The sequence below is a fragment of the Budorcas taxicolor genome, chromosome 15 (assembly GCF_023091745.1).
Source record: "Budorcas taxicolor isolate Tak-1 chromosome 15, Takin1.1, whole genome shotgun sequence".
NCBI classification, from domain to species: domain Eukaryota; kingdom Metazoa; phylum Chordata; class Mammalia; order Artiodactyla; family Bovidae; genus Budorcas; species Budorcas taxicolor.
In genome coordinates, this window is record NC_068924.1 from 38,737,467 (window position 1) to 38,754,702 (window position 17,236).

General features: G+C 38.0%; 1 protein-coding gene across 4 annotated transcripts in view; it reads left to right on the top strand.

The window, feature by feature from the left end:
* Positions 1-16,717, top strand: part of BTBD10 (BTB domain containing 10) — a 77,193-nt gene extending 60,476 nt beyond the window's left edge. For 3 of the 4 annotated variants that reach the window (XM_052652668.1, XM_052652671.1, XM_052652669.1), the window contains 4 exons: positions 9,554-9,751; positions 11,392-11,496; positions 12,141-12,251; positions 15,613-16,717. In XM_052652668.1, coding sequence (XP_052508628.1) covers positions 9,554-9,751; positions 11,392-11,496; positions 12,141-12,251; positions 15,613-15,923 — 725 coding nt within the window. In that variant the 3' untranslated portion in view covers positions 15,924-16,717. The remainder of the gene's footprint in view (positions 1-9,553; positions 9,752-11,391; positions 11,497-12,140; positions 12,252-15,612) is intronic. The other variant, XM_052652670.1, reaches the window with a different exon arrangement.
* The last annotated feature ends 519 nt before the right edge of the window (positions 16,718-17,236 follow it).

Consider the following 17,236-nt stretch of genomic DNA (forward strand, 5'->3'; position numbering starts at 1 on the left):
ACTTCATAAAACCTTCTATAAAGGTTTTGTGTTTTTTAATTCATGGAAACATTTTAATTTAATTGCATATGACTAAATGTTGAATTTTGGTGACTGTCAGATTAAAAAGACTAGAATTCCTTAAAGATAAATGGATTTTAGTTCTATAATCCTTTGGACATTGTTTACCTTGTCATCACTATTAAATATCATTTACTTGTTACAAAATTAGCAATTCTCATAGACTTTATTAAAAGAACACTATATAGAATCTGAAGAGATAGAAATGGTCTTGTAAAATATGAAAGTGTACTGTAGGAGTAGACTTGAGTCCAAAAATGATTTTTATCCTGCAAATATGTGCTTTTACTGAATATTGTAATGGTACTTTACACTAAAATGTCTGTTTATCTCTTACTTAAAATTATAAAAGTACTCAGTGTATTGAATATATTGAATACAGCATCCTGGATTTCTTGGGCAAGTTACTTAAAACCTTATTTCTTAGTTGCCTTATCTTTAAAATGGGAGACTAATATTACTTACCTCACAGGGTTGTTTTGAAGATTAAATGGATAGTGCTTGACACATAAGAGCTTTCCAGGTGGTTCAGTGGTAAAAAAAATTTGCCTGCCATTGCAGGAGAAGGAGGAGATGTGGGTTCAATCCCTGGGTCAGGAAGATCTCCTGGAGGAGGAAATGGAAACCCACTCTAGTATTCTTGCCTGGAAAATCCTAGGGACAGAGGAGCCTGGTGGGCTACAGTCCATGGGATTGCAGAGTCGGACATGACTTAGCGACTAAGTGTGCATTCACGCTTGACCCATAGTGTTAAATAAGGGTTTGCTTTAAAAAAAAAGAGCAAAATTAGGAAATAAGGTAAAGTAAAATAAAAATAATAAAGGATCATATCATACATTCTGTTTTGTATTTCCACATGAAAATATATTGTGAATAACTATATTAGAAGATATCCTTTAGTAACAACTTATTCAATGGTTTACATAGTTATTGCTCATTTCTACATTTTTATTGAATGCTCATTTTATACCAAATACTAGGTATGTAAAAGGCAACAAAAAAAGACAAGATCCCTTCTCTTGTGATGCTTGCAATGTAGTAGAAAAAGCAGATAAGTAAATTATATTGTGTTAGAGGAAGAATGGGGTACTAGATGAGCATGTATGAGCTGTATTTAACTCAGGGCTTGAGGAAGCTTTCTGGAGGAGAGGGAATAGGAAGTGTGTTTCAGGCAGAAGGAATGCTATGTTTGGAGGCAACTAGGCTTTGATTTCTTCATTGTGCTCATTATCTTCCCAGGCAAGCACTGTAATGCAGAAGAGGTTTTGAGAACCAGGGCTGAACTCAGGAATGAAGGCCTGGGGCTAAGAGAAATGAAAATACAATGTCCCAGGTGAAATTGGTATTTGTTCAGTCTCTAAGTTGTGTCCTACTCATTGTGACCCCGTGGACTGCAACACGCCAGGCTTCCCTGTCCTCCACTGGATTTTGCTTAAATTCTTGTCTGTTTCGTTGGTGATGCCATCCAACTATCTCATTCTCTTAAACCCCCTTCTCCTACTGCCCTCAGTCCTTCTTAGCCTCAGGGAATTTTCCAGTGAGTTGTCTCATCACATCAGGTGGCCAAAGTATTGGAGCTTCAGCATAAGTCCTTCCAGTGAATATTCAGGGTTGATTTCCTTTAGGATTGACTGGTTTGATCTCCTTGCTGTCCAAGGGACTCTCAAGAGTCTTCTCCAGCACCACAATTCCAAAGCATCGATTCTCAGTGCTTAGCCTTCTTTATGATCAACTGTCACATCCAAACACAGCTACTGGGAAACCTTAGCTTTGACTATTCGGACATTTGTTGGCACGGTGATGTCTCTGCTTTTTAATACCCTGTCTAGGTTTGTCATAGCTTTCCTTCCAAGGAGCAAGCATCTTTTAATTTCATGGCTGCAGTCACCATCCACAGTGATTTTTGGTGCCCAAGAAAATATAATCTGTCACTGTTTCTACTTTTTCCCCACCTATTTGCCATAAAGTGATGGGACTGGATGCCATGAGCTTAGCTTTTTGAAAGTAGTGTGGAAAATGAAATTTTAACTTTGCAAAAGGACAAGTTCAGAAGGCCTAGGAAGAAAGGCACCACCCTTGTGGTGGACAGTGGGATTACAAATGAACATCAAAAACTGAAGTTACATTTAATTTAGTTTAAGAAAGGATATTAAGAGGCAGAGACTACTTTTGGAGTCACAGAAATAGAGACACTGAAACAACAGACACTTGTATGTTTTCTCTTTGTCTTTCTCTGTCTTGCCCTTATTTTCAGTTTATAGCATTAAATCAATTGAATTTGAGGATGGGGACTATACCTTTTCACTCTGTCTGTAGTGTCAGGCACATAGTAAGGACTCAATAAACATTTGTTGAATGAATAAACTCTTTTATCCCCTCATGCATTTATAAGACACTTTCCCCCTTACTGTCTTCTCTAGTATCATTAGTCTTTCCCTCTTTATAGAGTAATCCTCAGGCTTAAACATACTCCAGTCTGACCTGTGTCTGTTGTAGGCATTCAAAAATACATCATTTGAAAATTTTTGAGCTTTACATTGATTATTTGAAGTTATTTTTTGGTAAGAATTAGCAGAACTCTATTAGCCTTTACCCTGCTTCATTTTGCGCTCAAAGGCCAAACTTGCCTGTTACTCCAGATATCTGTTGACTTCCTACTTTTGCATTCCAGTCCTCTAAGATGAAAAGGACATCTTGTTTTGGTGTTAGTTCTAGAAGGTCTTATAGGTCTTCGTAGAACTGTTCAACTTCAGCTTCTTTGGCATTAGTGGCTGGGGCATAGACTTGGCTTACTGTGATATTGAATGGTTTGCCTTGGAAACAAACTGAGATCATTCTGTTGTTTTTGAGACTGCACCCAAATTCTGCATTTCATACTCTTTTGTACTGTATCTTGCTCTTTGGAAGAAAAAGCATGACAAACCTAGACAGCATATTAAAAAGCAGAGATATTACTTTGCCAACAGAGGTCTGTATAGTCAAAGCTATGGTTTTTTCAGTAGTCAAGTACAGATGTGAGAGCTGGGCCGTAAAGAAGGCTGAGTGCTGAAGAACTGTTGCTTTTGAACTGTGGTGTTGGAGAAGACTCTTGAGAGTCCCTTGGGCTGCAAGGAGATCAATCAATCCTAAAGGAAATCAACCCTAAATATTCATTGGAAGGATTGATGCTGAAGCTGAAGCTTCAATACTTTGCCCACCTGATGGGAAGAGCCAACTCATTGGAAAATATACTAATGCTGGGAAAGATTGAAGGCAGGAGGAGTAGGGGGCAACAGAGGATGAGATGGTTGGATGGCATCACCGGCTCAGTAGACATGAATTTGAGAAGCTCAGGAAGATGGTGAAGGACCGGGAGGCCTGGCGTGCTGCAGTCCATGGGGTTGCAAAGAGTCAGACACTACTGGGTGACTGGACAGTGACAACAAGAATTAACACATTTATTATACTGCCTCCTATTCTAACTACTGTGTCTTTCCATTTATTCAGTTTTCTTTTGTGTCTTCTGCAGTGGTCTAAGTTTATTCTTTGATAATTTGTATTTTTGTTACTGTTATGTGTAGAATATGTTCAGATTTTCTAGCTGCTAGCATAAAAGAAAATTATTGAATTTTCTATATTTGTGTTTAGCCACCTAACTGAGAAGGAAATGGCAACCCACTCCAGTACTCTTGCCTGGAAAATTCCACGGACTGAGGAGCCTGGTAGGCTACAGTCCATGGGGTTGCAAAGAGTCGGACACGACTGAGCGACTTCACTTTCACCTAACTGAACTCTGCTTATTTCTAGTAGTTTTTCAGTTGTTTCTTACATATTCTTGGTAGATAATTGACCCTTTTGTAAGTAAAACTTTTTATATCTTTTTGTCTTGCTGAATTGACTATAATATTTTGAACAATGTTAAATTAGTGGTAAATCTGGTATCTGTCTTTAAAGGCATTGCCTTTAGGTTTCACTGTTTTTTTTCCTTGACTCTTTCTTCAATGCTCTGGCCCTTTGACATCCTTCTTTAGATCTTCTGCTAATTTTTTTTCTCACCTGCTTCCTGATCATTTATACCTTGAATGTGTTCCTTGCCAACAGTTTTGTCTTCAGCTACCTTCGCTCTTACAGAATCTATACACTTAAATCTAAGTAATGCCATTCATCACTGGGACTTCAAATATTACCTATACACCGTAGTTTTCCAGCTCTTTATCTCTAATTCCTGTGTACCAGTTTTATGTTTCTAGTATACTATTTAACTTCTGTAACTTTTTTCCCTTCTTAATCAGGCTTTCAGTGAGTTTCATATAGTACATATAGTGATGAACAAGAAAGACTTTGTCCCTGTATTTATGGAGTTTACAGTTTAGCGGGGAAGACAGGCATTCAAGAAGCAATGAAAAGCTGTGAAAATAGAGTAAAGAAGTGATATACTATGACAGAATTACCACAGAATACTATGGTAAAGGGGCTGTGGAAGATCATTATCTGAATCAGTGACATTAAAGCTGAGACTTAAGGGAATGGGAAGGAGAGTGAGACAGTCTCCAGGCAGCAGAAATGGTATTTGCAGAGGCTTTCAGGTTTGAAGGAATATGACATGCTTAAGGTCCTAGAAGAAGGGAAGTATGGCTAGATTGGAAGAGATAGTGTTTGAGTGATGAAACATAAGGCCAGAGGATAGGGAGAAAACAAAACTAGTTAAGTGTTGTATTAACTGTTCATTCTGTACCAAGTCCTGTGCTAAGTTTGGGGGATGCAGCAGGAACAAACCAGGCAAAACTTGCTGTTCTAATGGAACTCTCACTCTTTCGGGGGACACAGCCAGCAGACGAGGTAAGCAAGTAACATGAACAAATAACATGTCATATGACAGACAGTGATATGTGCTGAGGAGGGAGAAGAAAGGCAAAGGGATAAAGAGTAGTTTGAGAGGCCTTCATTGCAGAGGAAAATTGAAGTAAATTTCAAGCAGAGGTTAACAATGAGAGCAAGTGTTGAAGCAGTTTGCCTGGTAAGTTCGAGAGCAGCGAAGAGGAGTTGGAGTAGAGTGAGTGAGGGTGTCAGTAGTGGGAAATGAGGTGGCATAGGGCCTTTATCTTCTGACTTTACTGAGTGAGATAGGAAGCCATCAAAGGCTTTTAACAGAGAAGTGATATGATCTGTAAGGATGCCATGTTTTACCATTTCATGGGCACACTGTTCACACAGAATTCACTGATTAGAGTCATGCAGTGGTGTATTCCTGATGTGATATATATTTTAAAAGAACCACTTTTGGCTCTTGGGTTGGAGATGGACTGCAGGGGGAACTAAGGTAGACACAAAGAGGGAATTAGGAAACTGTTATCATAATTTAGGTAAGAGATGATGGTGGCTTAAATTAAGGTGGAAGCAATGCGAAATGATCAAATTCTGAATATATTGGATGGTAGAGTTGTAAGGATTTACTTGTTGATTGGAATATGAGGCTGAAAAGAGAGAATAGTACTTAAACTATCTAGAAGTATGGAGTTAACCATTGATTGAAATGGGGGAAGACTTCATGGGGGCAAATACTTAAAAGCTTGGCTTTGGACCTAAGTGAAATACCTGTTAGACATTCAAGTGGAAATGCTGAGCAGAACATTGGTTATACATGTCTAAAGAGAGAAATGTGGACATGGTATTTATATGTGGGAGTCATCAGAATTTAAAGTGTTTTTCTTTAAATACTATCGATAGTATTTGAAGAAAAATTTTTTTTAAGGATTGTAGACACTGATCTATAACCTCCTTTTTCACATAACAGGCTTAAGGACCAGGTTGAGGATTTGGGACTTTTTCTGAGATAGCACAAGCTATGAAAGGTTTAAACTAGAGACGTCTATTTGTATTTTTTGGGCTACTGTGGAGAAAATGAAGGCAAAAGCAGCTGATGAGTTTTACAGTGGGACAACTGTAAGGCTGGGTTCAGTGAGGATTGTCAAACAGAGTATCTACATGTGACCTCTTCATGTGGGCTCAAGCCTGGAGACTGGATCAGAGAGGAAGCATCTGAAGAGCAAGCATTCCCAAGACCAAGGCAGAACCACAGGTCATGTACCCATCACCTCTGCTGTGCTCCCCTAGTTACAAGCAAGTCAGTATAACCAGCCTAAATTGAAGGGGAGAGGAATTGGACTTCTCCTACTGGGAGGAAATATCAAAGTCCCATTGCAGAAAAGTATGTGGCATGAGAAACTTTTTAGCTGTCTTTGGAAAATAGCATCTTTCAGAGAAAGAAATAGCACAGTTCAAGATGTATTTAAGAGGTGGACTTAATAGGGCTTGAGGAATGGTTAAGAGATGAAAGAGGAATCAGATATTCATTTATTTTACAAATATTTACAAGACTGTCATATGACTAGTATTTATCTGAGATAGTTCTGAGAACTTGAGTGCTTGGTGATGCCATTTACTCATTTGAAAAACTGCAGAGACTGAAATGATTAAGTTCAACTTGGAATATATTGAGTTTGAGATCCTGTGAAAGGGCATCCTAGTGGAGATTTCAGGAGGCAGTTGAATACAGTGCATCTGGAATATAGCAGGCAGAATTAGTAGAATAAATTTGAGAATTGTCAGTTTAAGGTGAGAGAAAATAAAGAACCTACCTAGAACTTCCCTGTGAAATATCAATATATAATGGCCAGCTAAATATTTAGGAAATATTTAACCTAAATATTTAGAAAATATTTAGATAATTTCCTAAAGGAAATCAGCCCTAAATATTCATTGGAAGGACTGATGCTGAAGCTCCAATACTTTGGCCACCTGATGTGAAGAACTGACTCACTGGAAAAGACCCTGATGCTGGGAAAGATCGAAGGCAGAGGTGAAGGGTTTGACAGAGGAGGAGATGGTTGGATGGCATCACCGACTCGATGGACATGGGTTTGAGCAAGGTCTGGGAGTTGGTGATGGACAGGGAAGCCTGGTGTGCTGTAGTCCATGGGGTCACAAAGAGTTGGACAAGACTGAGCAACTGAACTGAATGGCCAGCTAGAGGAGAAAAAATTGAAAAAGGTGACTGAAGAACAGCAGCCAGAAAGGAGAAAGAAAACCAGGGATAATGATACCAAATCTTAGTGATGAGAGTGTTTATTAGAGAAATGCAAATGAAACTATAATGACCTCACACTGGTCAGAATGGCCGTCTTTAAAGTCTATAAATAATAAATGCTGGAGAGGCTATAGGGAAAAGGAGACCCTCTTAGCAGTATTGGTGGGAATGTAAATTGGTGTAGTTAGTACGGAGAGCAGTATGGAGGTTCCTCAAAAAACTGAAAGCAGAGTTGCCATATGATCCAGCAATCCCACTCCAGGGCATATATCCAGACAAAACTGTAATTTGAAAAGATCCAGGTACCCCATGTTCATAGCAGCACTGTTTATGATAGCCAAGACATGGAAACAATCTAAATGTCTATCAATAGACAGCAGTGGATAAAGAAGATATGGTTTGTGTGTTCTTGTGAGCATATAAACACACAATGGAATATTACTTAGCCATAAAAAGAATGAAATAATGCCATTTACAGCAACATGGATGAACCTACAGATTATCATATGAAGTGAAGTAAGATAAAGACAAATACCATATGATATCACTTATTTGTAGAATCTAAAATAGGACACAAACATACCTATGACACAGAAGCAGACTCAAGACATAGAGAACAGACTTGTGGTTGTCAGAGGGGAGGGGGGTAGGGAAGGAAGGATTGGGAATTTGGGATTAGTAGGTACAAACTAATATACACACACACACACACATACAGGATAGATAGATAAGAAAGAACTACTGTATAGCAACGGGCTTCCCTGGTGGCTCAGAGGTTAAAGCGTCTGCCTCCAATGCGGGAGACCCGGGTTCGATCCCTGGGTCGGGAAGATCCCCTGGAGAAGGAAATGGTAACCCACTCCAGTACCCTTGCCTGGAGAATCCCATGGATGGAGAAGCCTGGTAGGCTACAGTCCATGGGGTCACAAAGAGTCAGACACGACTGAGCAATTTCACTCACTCACTGTATAGCACAGGCAACTGTATTCAATATTCTGTGATATAATGGAAAAGAATTTGAAAAACATTATATGTATAACTAAATCATTTTGCTGTACAGCAGAAATTAACATTGTAAATCAGTAAAATTTTTTTACTTCAGTAAAATTTTTTTTTAAAGATACTCATTTTCTTTAACAATCCAGAGGTCATTTGGAGACTATATAAGAGAATGTATTTATATGTATAAGAATTTACCTATAAAGGGAATTAAAAAAAATCATAATGGAAATATGCAGCCTAGAGACATGGCTAAATAATAATAACATAGTTAACTATTTAATTGTTTATTATATTAATAGTTACTAAGTAACATTTGTAGAGAGGAAAAAAGCTCTGATTTGGGAGATTATAGATTTGAGTTTTAGTGTCTTCTCTCACTCTCCTGGTAGTTCCTGAGGTAATAGATCCTTAGATAAGAAATCGGACATTGCCAATGAAATAGGAATAAAATAAAAATGATTAGGACCCACTCCAGTGTTCTTGCCTCGAGAATCCCAGGGGCGGGGGAGCCTGGTGGGCTGCCGTCTATGGGGTCACACAGAGTCAGACACGACTGAAGTGACTTAGCAGCAGCAGCAGCAGGTTGGTGCAGGTGAGTTTGTGACTGTGTATTTGGAAAGTTAAAGTTGTTTGTTATGTCAGAAGAAAGGTCAGGTGAAGTGTATCTTTCATTCCTCTCAGTTCTAGGGTCACATAGCTATGTGATTCCTGTGTGCTCACTCGTGTCTGACTCTTTGCGACCCCATGAACTGTAGCCCGCCAGACTCCTCTGTCCATGGGATTTTCCAGGCAAGAATACTGGAGTGGGGTGCCATTTCCTTCTCCAGTGGTAATTCCTGTACCATGCTGTATTTTGCTTGATCTTTTGCCATCCTTATTCCCAAGTCAAGTGACCCTTTTCATCTCACTCTGCTTCCTACACAGTAATATCAATGTTGTTTGTAAATAATTTTCTGAGAAAGAAAATGTGGGAAGTGGACTGTGGGGACTATTTTATTTCATATGGATAATCTGCAAAAATATCCTTAGAATATACTGTAAAATATAACCACATACATTGATTGAAGACAAAATGATACAGTGAAAAATAACCTGGACTGAGAATAGAGTCAAGAGGGTGGATTTAATTCTGTCTTTGAAAATTAGTTTTGTAACCTTAGGCAGATTGCTTCATGATGTGTAAAGTGAAGAGGCTTTTGTTGGATGACTTTAATTGGCCCTTCTTGCTATAACATTCTGCAGTTCCATAAGAACTCTTGCTGAGAAAAGTTTTAGTGACTAAAGAATAACCATTGTATTATCTACAGGGTCCCAAAGTAGATGCTGAACTAATGCGGTGTTTTGTTTATGTGTTTGTTATTTCTGCTCTTCTTTTACTTATCAGTCACCCCTAAAGCGAAGTTATTTTTATGGGTTTTATTTCAGGTGCCCTAATGCATGAGTTGTCAAATGATGGTGCTCGCAGACAGTTCGAATTTTACTTGGAAGAAATGATCCTGCCTCTCATGGTAGCCAGTGCCCAGAGTGGGGAACGCGAATGCCACATAGTGGTGCTTACAGACGATGATGTTGTTGATTGGGATGAAGAGTACCCACCACAGATGGGAGAAGAATATTCACAAAGTATGTACTGTGGCATATTTTCTCTCTCTTAAATCACCACAGATTTTCTCTTTATCGTTTATAATATTGATTAAAGGACAGTTTTTATAAAGAAGGTTTTCTGAACTCTTTCTTATACCAGGAGTGGACAAACTACAGCCTGTGGGCCAAATCCAGCCTTTTGCCTGTTTTTATGAATTAAGTTTCATGTATTGTCTATGGCTGCTTTTGCGCTACAGTAGCTGAGATGAGTAGTTGGAATGAAGACCGCATGGCTAGCAAAGCCCGAAGTATTTACTATACGGCCCTTTACAGAAAAAGTGTATTCACCCATGTCATGCACAGAAATGGTTTGCTCTTTGTTGAGTATCCAGACCTTAGTTTTTTTGTTGTTGTTTTTTGGCATTTAGAAGCATCCAAGAGAAATAGATCCTGGAATAGTAGATAATGCAAAATAAAGCTGTTTCTTATAGAGATGAATTTTTATTTGTATATAAAATAAGCAGTTTCAACTCACTGATAACAAGGATGACTTTAAGTTCTAAGACATTCCTTTTTTAATGTCACGTGTTCTTGGAGAATACATGACTCTTCTGAAAGCTTTGTGGAACTTTAGGTATTTTTGGTCAAAACAGCACAACTTGAGCAGCAGTGACTTTTTTCTTACTGTACTTCTAAACTTCTAATTAGAACCTTTGATTTTTTTTTTTCTGTTAGAAAGTAAATCTCATATTGATTTTGTTTGTTTGAATGTTTGTTTTTTGGTGAGCCCAATATAGTATTTTTGAACAGTTCCATAGATGGAGAAAAAAATTACAGGTAAAAGAATGATTCAAGAATAGGATTTATATGAAGTATTAGCACCCTTTAAACTCTGGTTTTTCCATTTTATTTACCCTTTTCTAAAAATGAAGCAGACTTTCAAGTGGTATGCTTTTTTAATTTTAATTCCAAAGATTTTCAGTTGATTATTTCAACACAGAGTATGGTAGTAGTTTTCAGAATTTACGTTTGAGACGTTTCCTTTGCATGATAACACTTGAATGAGTACTGTGATTCTTTTGTGGACAGTTGCAGTAATAAAATGTTGCTGTTTCCTCATTCCTAAGCTTTTTGCTGTCCATGGTTTTCTATAATATGTGGAATAAAAAGTTGAGCTTTAGTTTTCAGAAAGTTTGACTTCAAGAGAGGAGGGCCAACCATAGAGCACAGAGTGACATTATAGTGATAGAAGAATAATATTAGACCTGGCTTTTCCGTTTTAGTTATTGAGCTTTTCATTTCAGTGTTTTTTTGGTTTTTTTTTTTGTTTCTTTTCTTGAACTTTGAAGTTTAAAAGGACTGGAAACATTTTTATTTAATTTGTCTAAATATGTATCATTTTATGCCAAGATGTTCCAACCTAAAGAAGATAACATTTGAGGAGATAAGAGATAGCCTATTTCTTCAGGCTGATTTTCCTAAGAGTGACATACACTACCCATTCTGAAGTGTCAAAAAAAGTCTTTATCTTAAAGTATCAGTAATCTTAAGGATGTGGTAATAATCACAACTTTTACCCCATGAATAGCTTCTGTGTACGTTTTTTCCTTTTATTGGCTGTTAAACCAGCATGTTTGGTTTGTCAGTGTGTTTTTCTGTTTTTGAAAAAACCTTTGCAGTTCACCTTTTAAGGGAGATAACTCCACCTGAAAGAGAGAAGGCGAGGAAGGTCCATCAGTCTAACTCCCTGAAGTGCCCAGCACATTTGGAAGACTCAACATGTTGTCAGTGGAGTGTCTGTCCTTTGCAAAACCAGTTTGCTCTAAACAGACTAACCTAGGCAGAACATGCTCGAATCTGCCATTTTTAACATCAGTATTAAATGGGGCTGTTCGCCTGAATGGAAAACAATTTGTGGGGAGGGTCTTTGCCTTTTGGGGGAATTATTAATAGTTGCTCAATCCATGAAATGTAAGATGTATCCATTTTGTACTTTCTGACAAAGCAGTTTTTTCCCCTCCAGATGAGCCCTTGTAGGCATCCTAGCAAAGTCTTTTACTTTGCCTGCTTGATAATGATGTGATACTGATACCTTTTTTTTATTCTTTTTATTTGAAGAAATTGGGGCAGACCCCATTCCAGTAAGTCTGTGTATGATATATCTTTCAGAAGGAGAGTCTTCCTATGGATTGGGTTACCTGATTGGTTATTAAAGCTTTTCTTGTTTCATCTTATGTAGACATTTGCTTCTATATTAACTGTACTGAATTGTCCTGTCATGTTGGCTAGTCATCCTTTGGCATCACTGCATCCATTATTTGGGCTTTTAGGGTTGTCAGGCCCCTTTGATGATCAAGATAAATAAGCTTGAGTCATCTGTAAGTACTTTGATTTTAATAAGAAAATATTTTTGTCTCTTTGTTTCCAGTTATATATAGCACAAAATTATATAGATTTTTCAAGTACATTGAAAACAGAGATGTGGCCAAATCGGTTTTGAAGGAGAGGGGTCTTAAGAAGATTAGACTGGGAATAGAAGGTAAGACATTTTCACTTTTTTTTTTTTATTAATTATCTTTTGGAACCAGCAAGGTTTAAAAGCTGGATCCCATTGAGATTATATTTTGAATATTTTGAGAAAATTTCAGACAAATGATTACTGAATGCTCATGCAGTAAACAAATAACAAAAGTCAGCTTTCTTTATCTGAGAAGAGAAATAGAAGGCCCTTAAAGATTAGTGTTTATTCTGTAAGATTCTCTAGCAATATAGAAAGATAAATTTGTCTTTTCTGCCATCACTCTACTTAATGCATTTTTCACTAAGCCCATGTAGTGTGTTTGGCACACGTGTGTATACTCCCGTAAGAGATGACAGGACTGTTTGCCTAATAGTAATTGTGATCTAGCCCAACAGAACTAAAATCTAGTACTTTTTTGAAAATTCATGTAAAAACTGGTGGTGGTGGTTTAGCCACTAATTTTCCAAGATTTTACCTAGAAAATCCTATGGTCAGAGGAGCCCGGCGGGCTTCTTTACAGTCCATGGGTCGCAAGACTCAGACACGACTTAGCAACTAAACCACCAGCATCACTCTTTTTACATGAATTTTCAAGAAGTATTAGATTTTAGTTCTGTTGGGCTGTGATCATGATTACTATATGTCTTAAGGTGTCTTAAGGTATGATAATAGCTTATTTTCAAATTGAATTGAATGTCCATGTACTTCATCTTACTTAAATGCAAACTTTTTAGATTGCTTTTTACCTTGTGATTTAAATGAATTTTTACAGATGCTACCCTCAGATCCTTCTTTTATTTTAAAGTGCCCATACTAAAAACAAAATATCTTCCTTGGCCTAGAGTAATGAGTAAAGGTTCTGGAGCCAGATTGCTTGTGTTCAAAGCCTATGATTTAATAGCTGTATGACCTTGGACAAGGCACTTTACTTTTTTTGCCTTTGTTTTCTCATCTAAAATGAGAGTATTAATACATACTTTATAGGGTTACTGTGAGTGTAGAATGAGTTAATCCATGAAGAACACTTTAAATAGGGCCTGGCACATAGTACTTTCTGTGTTTGTGATGGTGATAACAAAGATTACGGTATTCAGATCAGTGATCAGATGAGCTGTTGGAGATGATGATGAGAGACTCCTGAGACATACAGGGAAGAATGACCAGAAATGAGGTCTTTGGAGGAAGGGGAGGGAAGGAAATTTGGGGTTTAAAAAGAGTACACATTAGCTTCACCAGTATATGTCCTCTTCTGTCATTTTGCAAACAGTGAGTTTTAGCTGCTTGGTTTCAAAGCTAAAGAGACTGTAACTGGACGGGGAATTACTTTAGCAGGCCCCTAGCAGGTATTTGAACTGATAACAAGTGGGTTGGAACTGTGTTTTAAAAAGCCTGATACACTGTGCTAAGGAATATGGACCTTCCCCTTTAAGCATGAAGAAACCATTGGTAGTTCTAAAGCAAGGATGTAATATGATTATACTTGCGTTAAGAAAAAAAAAAGTGGTGATTCAGTGTGGAGAAGAGATTGGAATACAATGAGATGGGAATTTAAAGACTTTCTAACAGTCCTGGAGCAATCAGGGACAAGGGAATAGAGAAAGGGAAACCTTTCTGACCTCTGGAGCTGCCCTTCAGATGGTAATTGGAAGTATGAAATGAAGAAGACATTCTATAGAAGGTCTTTAGAAGGTGTTGCCTCTGCTTGCCCCTGTGCCTCCCTCACCTCAACCACACACCCACCCACCCACACACACACACTCCACACATGGCTAAATATACTAGCTGCCAGTGATGCCTGCATAACAAACTCCTATGCAGGAATCCTTAATTGAACCCCGACTATGTGAGGCCTGTGTGGTTTTTTTTTTTTTTTTTTTTTCTGATTTTAACTGTGGCCCATAGGCCAAATCCAACTCACTACCTGTTTTTTATAAATTAGGTTTTCTTGTAACATACTCATTAATTTATGCATTGTCTGTGGCTGATTTCATTCTATTATGGCATAGTTGAAGTGTGATAAAGACCATATGGCCCACACGCCTGAAGTATTTACTGTCTGGCCCTTTATGGAACATGTTTGCCTGTGCTTGGTCTAAACTAGCAATTCATGCTAGTAGGAAAGAGAAGGAACTTGTGATAGCATCTAAGGAAGGTGTATCTTTAGAGAAACTGCCATACTGGTGAATGGCTGAAATGTTCCCAAGACTGGGATGGCTGTTACCAGTTGTTACTCTTTAGTGACTATGATTTAAGAGAAGGAAGATGTATAATTACTGGGGAAAGCTGTGTCTACTGAAAAAAAGTGTTGTATAACTTGGAAGTTCAGAATTATGTTTTATTTAATGGCCTTACTGTCAATTGTAGCCTTGGATATAGCCTCTCAGATTACCCTGAGAAACTGTTCCAAGGAGGTAAGGGAGGAGCTGGGATATGTAGGAATTTTTGCTGGGACAAGAGAAAAAAAATGATCAAAAGATTACTGCTAATCACAAAAAGCAGACATCTCAAGTAATTGATTTTAGTGCCTCTCTACCTTTGGGGAAATGCAGGAGTCTGGGCTTGTTGAAATTATTCCTTTGATACACATCTTAACTATCTAGGGCTATTTTTCCACCCTGAATTCCCCTCAGCGGCACTGTTGGGTCAGGGGTGGGCTGCAGGGGCAGATGACTTGATGGCCGCAACATTTCTATTTACTGAAATGACAGGCGACTTTTTTTTTTTTTTTTTGGTCCATGCTACTTTGGAATTGCCAGTCTGAATGAACTTGATTGTTCAGAGTAGTAACATTTAAATGATATAGAGGTTAAAATATTGGCTTTGTTGACCTAGACACAGAAATACCTGGAATCAGTGAAGCTGGAGATCGCTACAGCTTCTCGCCACTTGAACAGTAAAAAGGAAAGAAAAAACCCAAAATGATGTAAAGATGAGATTTAGGTTTAAAGAAAGTAGAAGGCTTATATGGCAGTAAATTGCAAGTCCTAAGGCCAAATAATTGTGTGGGGAAGAGATCAGGGATATCAAGGTGCACAACCAGAGCCCATGATACACTGGATTTCTTCCTATTGTATTAGGGACCCAGCCCCACTATGCTCTCTGAAAGTTTTTCTGGTGGTTGGTGAGAGGTTTTGTGAATTATATTGGTAGGATTTCAGTTTCTTGCTGTTGAACTAATGACCAAAGAGAATATTGGTTTCCTTCTTTATTTTAATCTATGTTTTGTTCAAGAACTGTAGTAACCCTCTTTAGGTTAAATTGAATGAGGAATGTGGGGACCTGTGTGTGTGTGTGTGTGTGTATGTGTGAGTGCGTGCACGCACACGCGTGCATAGGTGTGTGTATGCACATCCTGTTTTTAAAAACTTCTCTCCTTCAGGTTATCCTACCTACAAAGAAAAAGTAAAGAAAAGACCTGGGGGCCGCCCTGAAGTGATTTACAACTATGTCCAAAGACCCTTTATTCGAATGTCTTGGGAGAAGGAAGAAGGAAAGAGTCGGCATGTAGACTTTCAGTGTGTGAAGAGTAAATCTATCACCAACCTTGCCGCCGCTGCCGCAGACATTCCCCAGGACCAGCTGGTAGTCATGCATCCGACTCCGCAAGTGGATGAGCTGGATATTCTACCCATCCACCCCCCTTCTGGCAACAATGACCTCGATCCTGACGCACAGAATCCGATGCTGTGACAGTGATGTTTCTTGAAACCATAGCATGCTACTCTTCACAGTGATGCTGTACTCTCCTCATCCTGCACTGCAAGGCCACTCTCTTCATTGTGAGATGCACAGAACAATGTTTAGGATATTGCAGTGTAGGCTTTTTTTAAAGACCAAAGGTAGCTGAATGGTTTTTTAAATGAGTACAACTCTAGCATCTTGAGGTTCCAGTTATATAAATGTATTTGTTTACCAGTAGGTTTGTGAAATTGGTTCTTTGTATGGGGGACAGTCCTTTTTCACACATCTATATCTTTCCAGAAGTGGTGGAAATTGGCAGCTGGGGTACTTTGTCTAGATTGATATTCATCACACCCCAGATAAAATGTAGAACATTATATAGTTGCACTTTATAAATGGTGGTTAAGTGGAACTGTTCAAGCCATTTTTATAGTTGTGATGCACAATATGATTTAAATAAGTGCTTCTATCAAAGTATTCCTTCAGTAAAATGTGTATAGTTTGCTGCCCATGATGAGCAAAAAATGAGTATCACTGGGCTTATTTGAATGATGAGGATGAGATTCAACCATATCTTATCAGTTATCTCAGTGCCGTTTTCATCCTTTTCAAGTGTCACATGCAGGGAGTGTGAACATCAGAGGTGGGTTATTATCCGGTCTGCCTTACCCTTAATCTGTTCACAGATATTTATTTACTAATGATTTTTTTGAAAGTTATGGGATAAGAAAATGAAGTGTTTGCTCTTCATTTACTAAATGATTGTAAACTCGTTTTTCATCAAAATAAAATTCCATTGTTTTAATGTTTCTGATCTTTATAACCATCTTGACCAGACTTTCAGTCTTATATTTTGCAGATTTCCTGTTTTATTGGTGTCAGTATAATTAGAAACCAGGAAGTAGCTCAAGGAACTCCAGTTTGATACATGTGTGATGAGGCACTTATATTCTCCACTATAAAATATACTATAAATCCAAACATCATTAGAGCTGAAAAGGGAATATTTTCTAGTGCAACCTGATACAAAGATAAAATACTTTCACTAGGTTCTATAGTAACCTTAAGTTTCAGACCCAAATTCTGATACTAGTTCAGTGCTTTCTTCATTATACTGTGCTATTCTGCCAAGCAGATTGTTTATGCATGTTTTTGCTTTGTTTTTTAATATTTTGTGACTCAGTTCAAGAAGAAATCAGAAGTATTTAGATGCTTTCCGTCTGGGGTCACTTAATGTCTGAAGCCATACAACTGGTAATAGAGAAGAGTTGTATTAGAGAAGCTAGTTTGTTCTTTCTAATCTTGAGTTTATAATTTCAGAG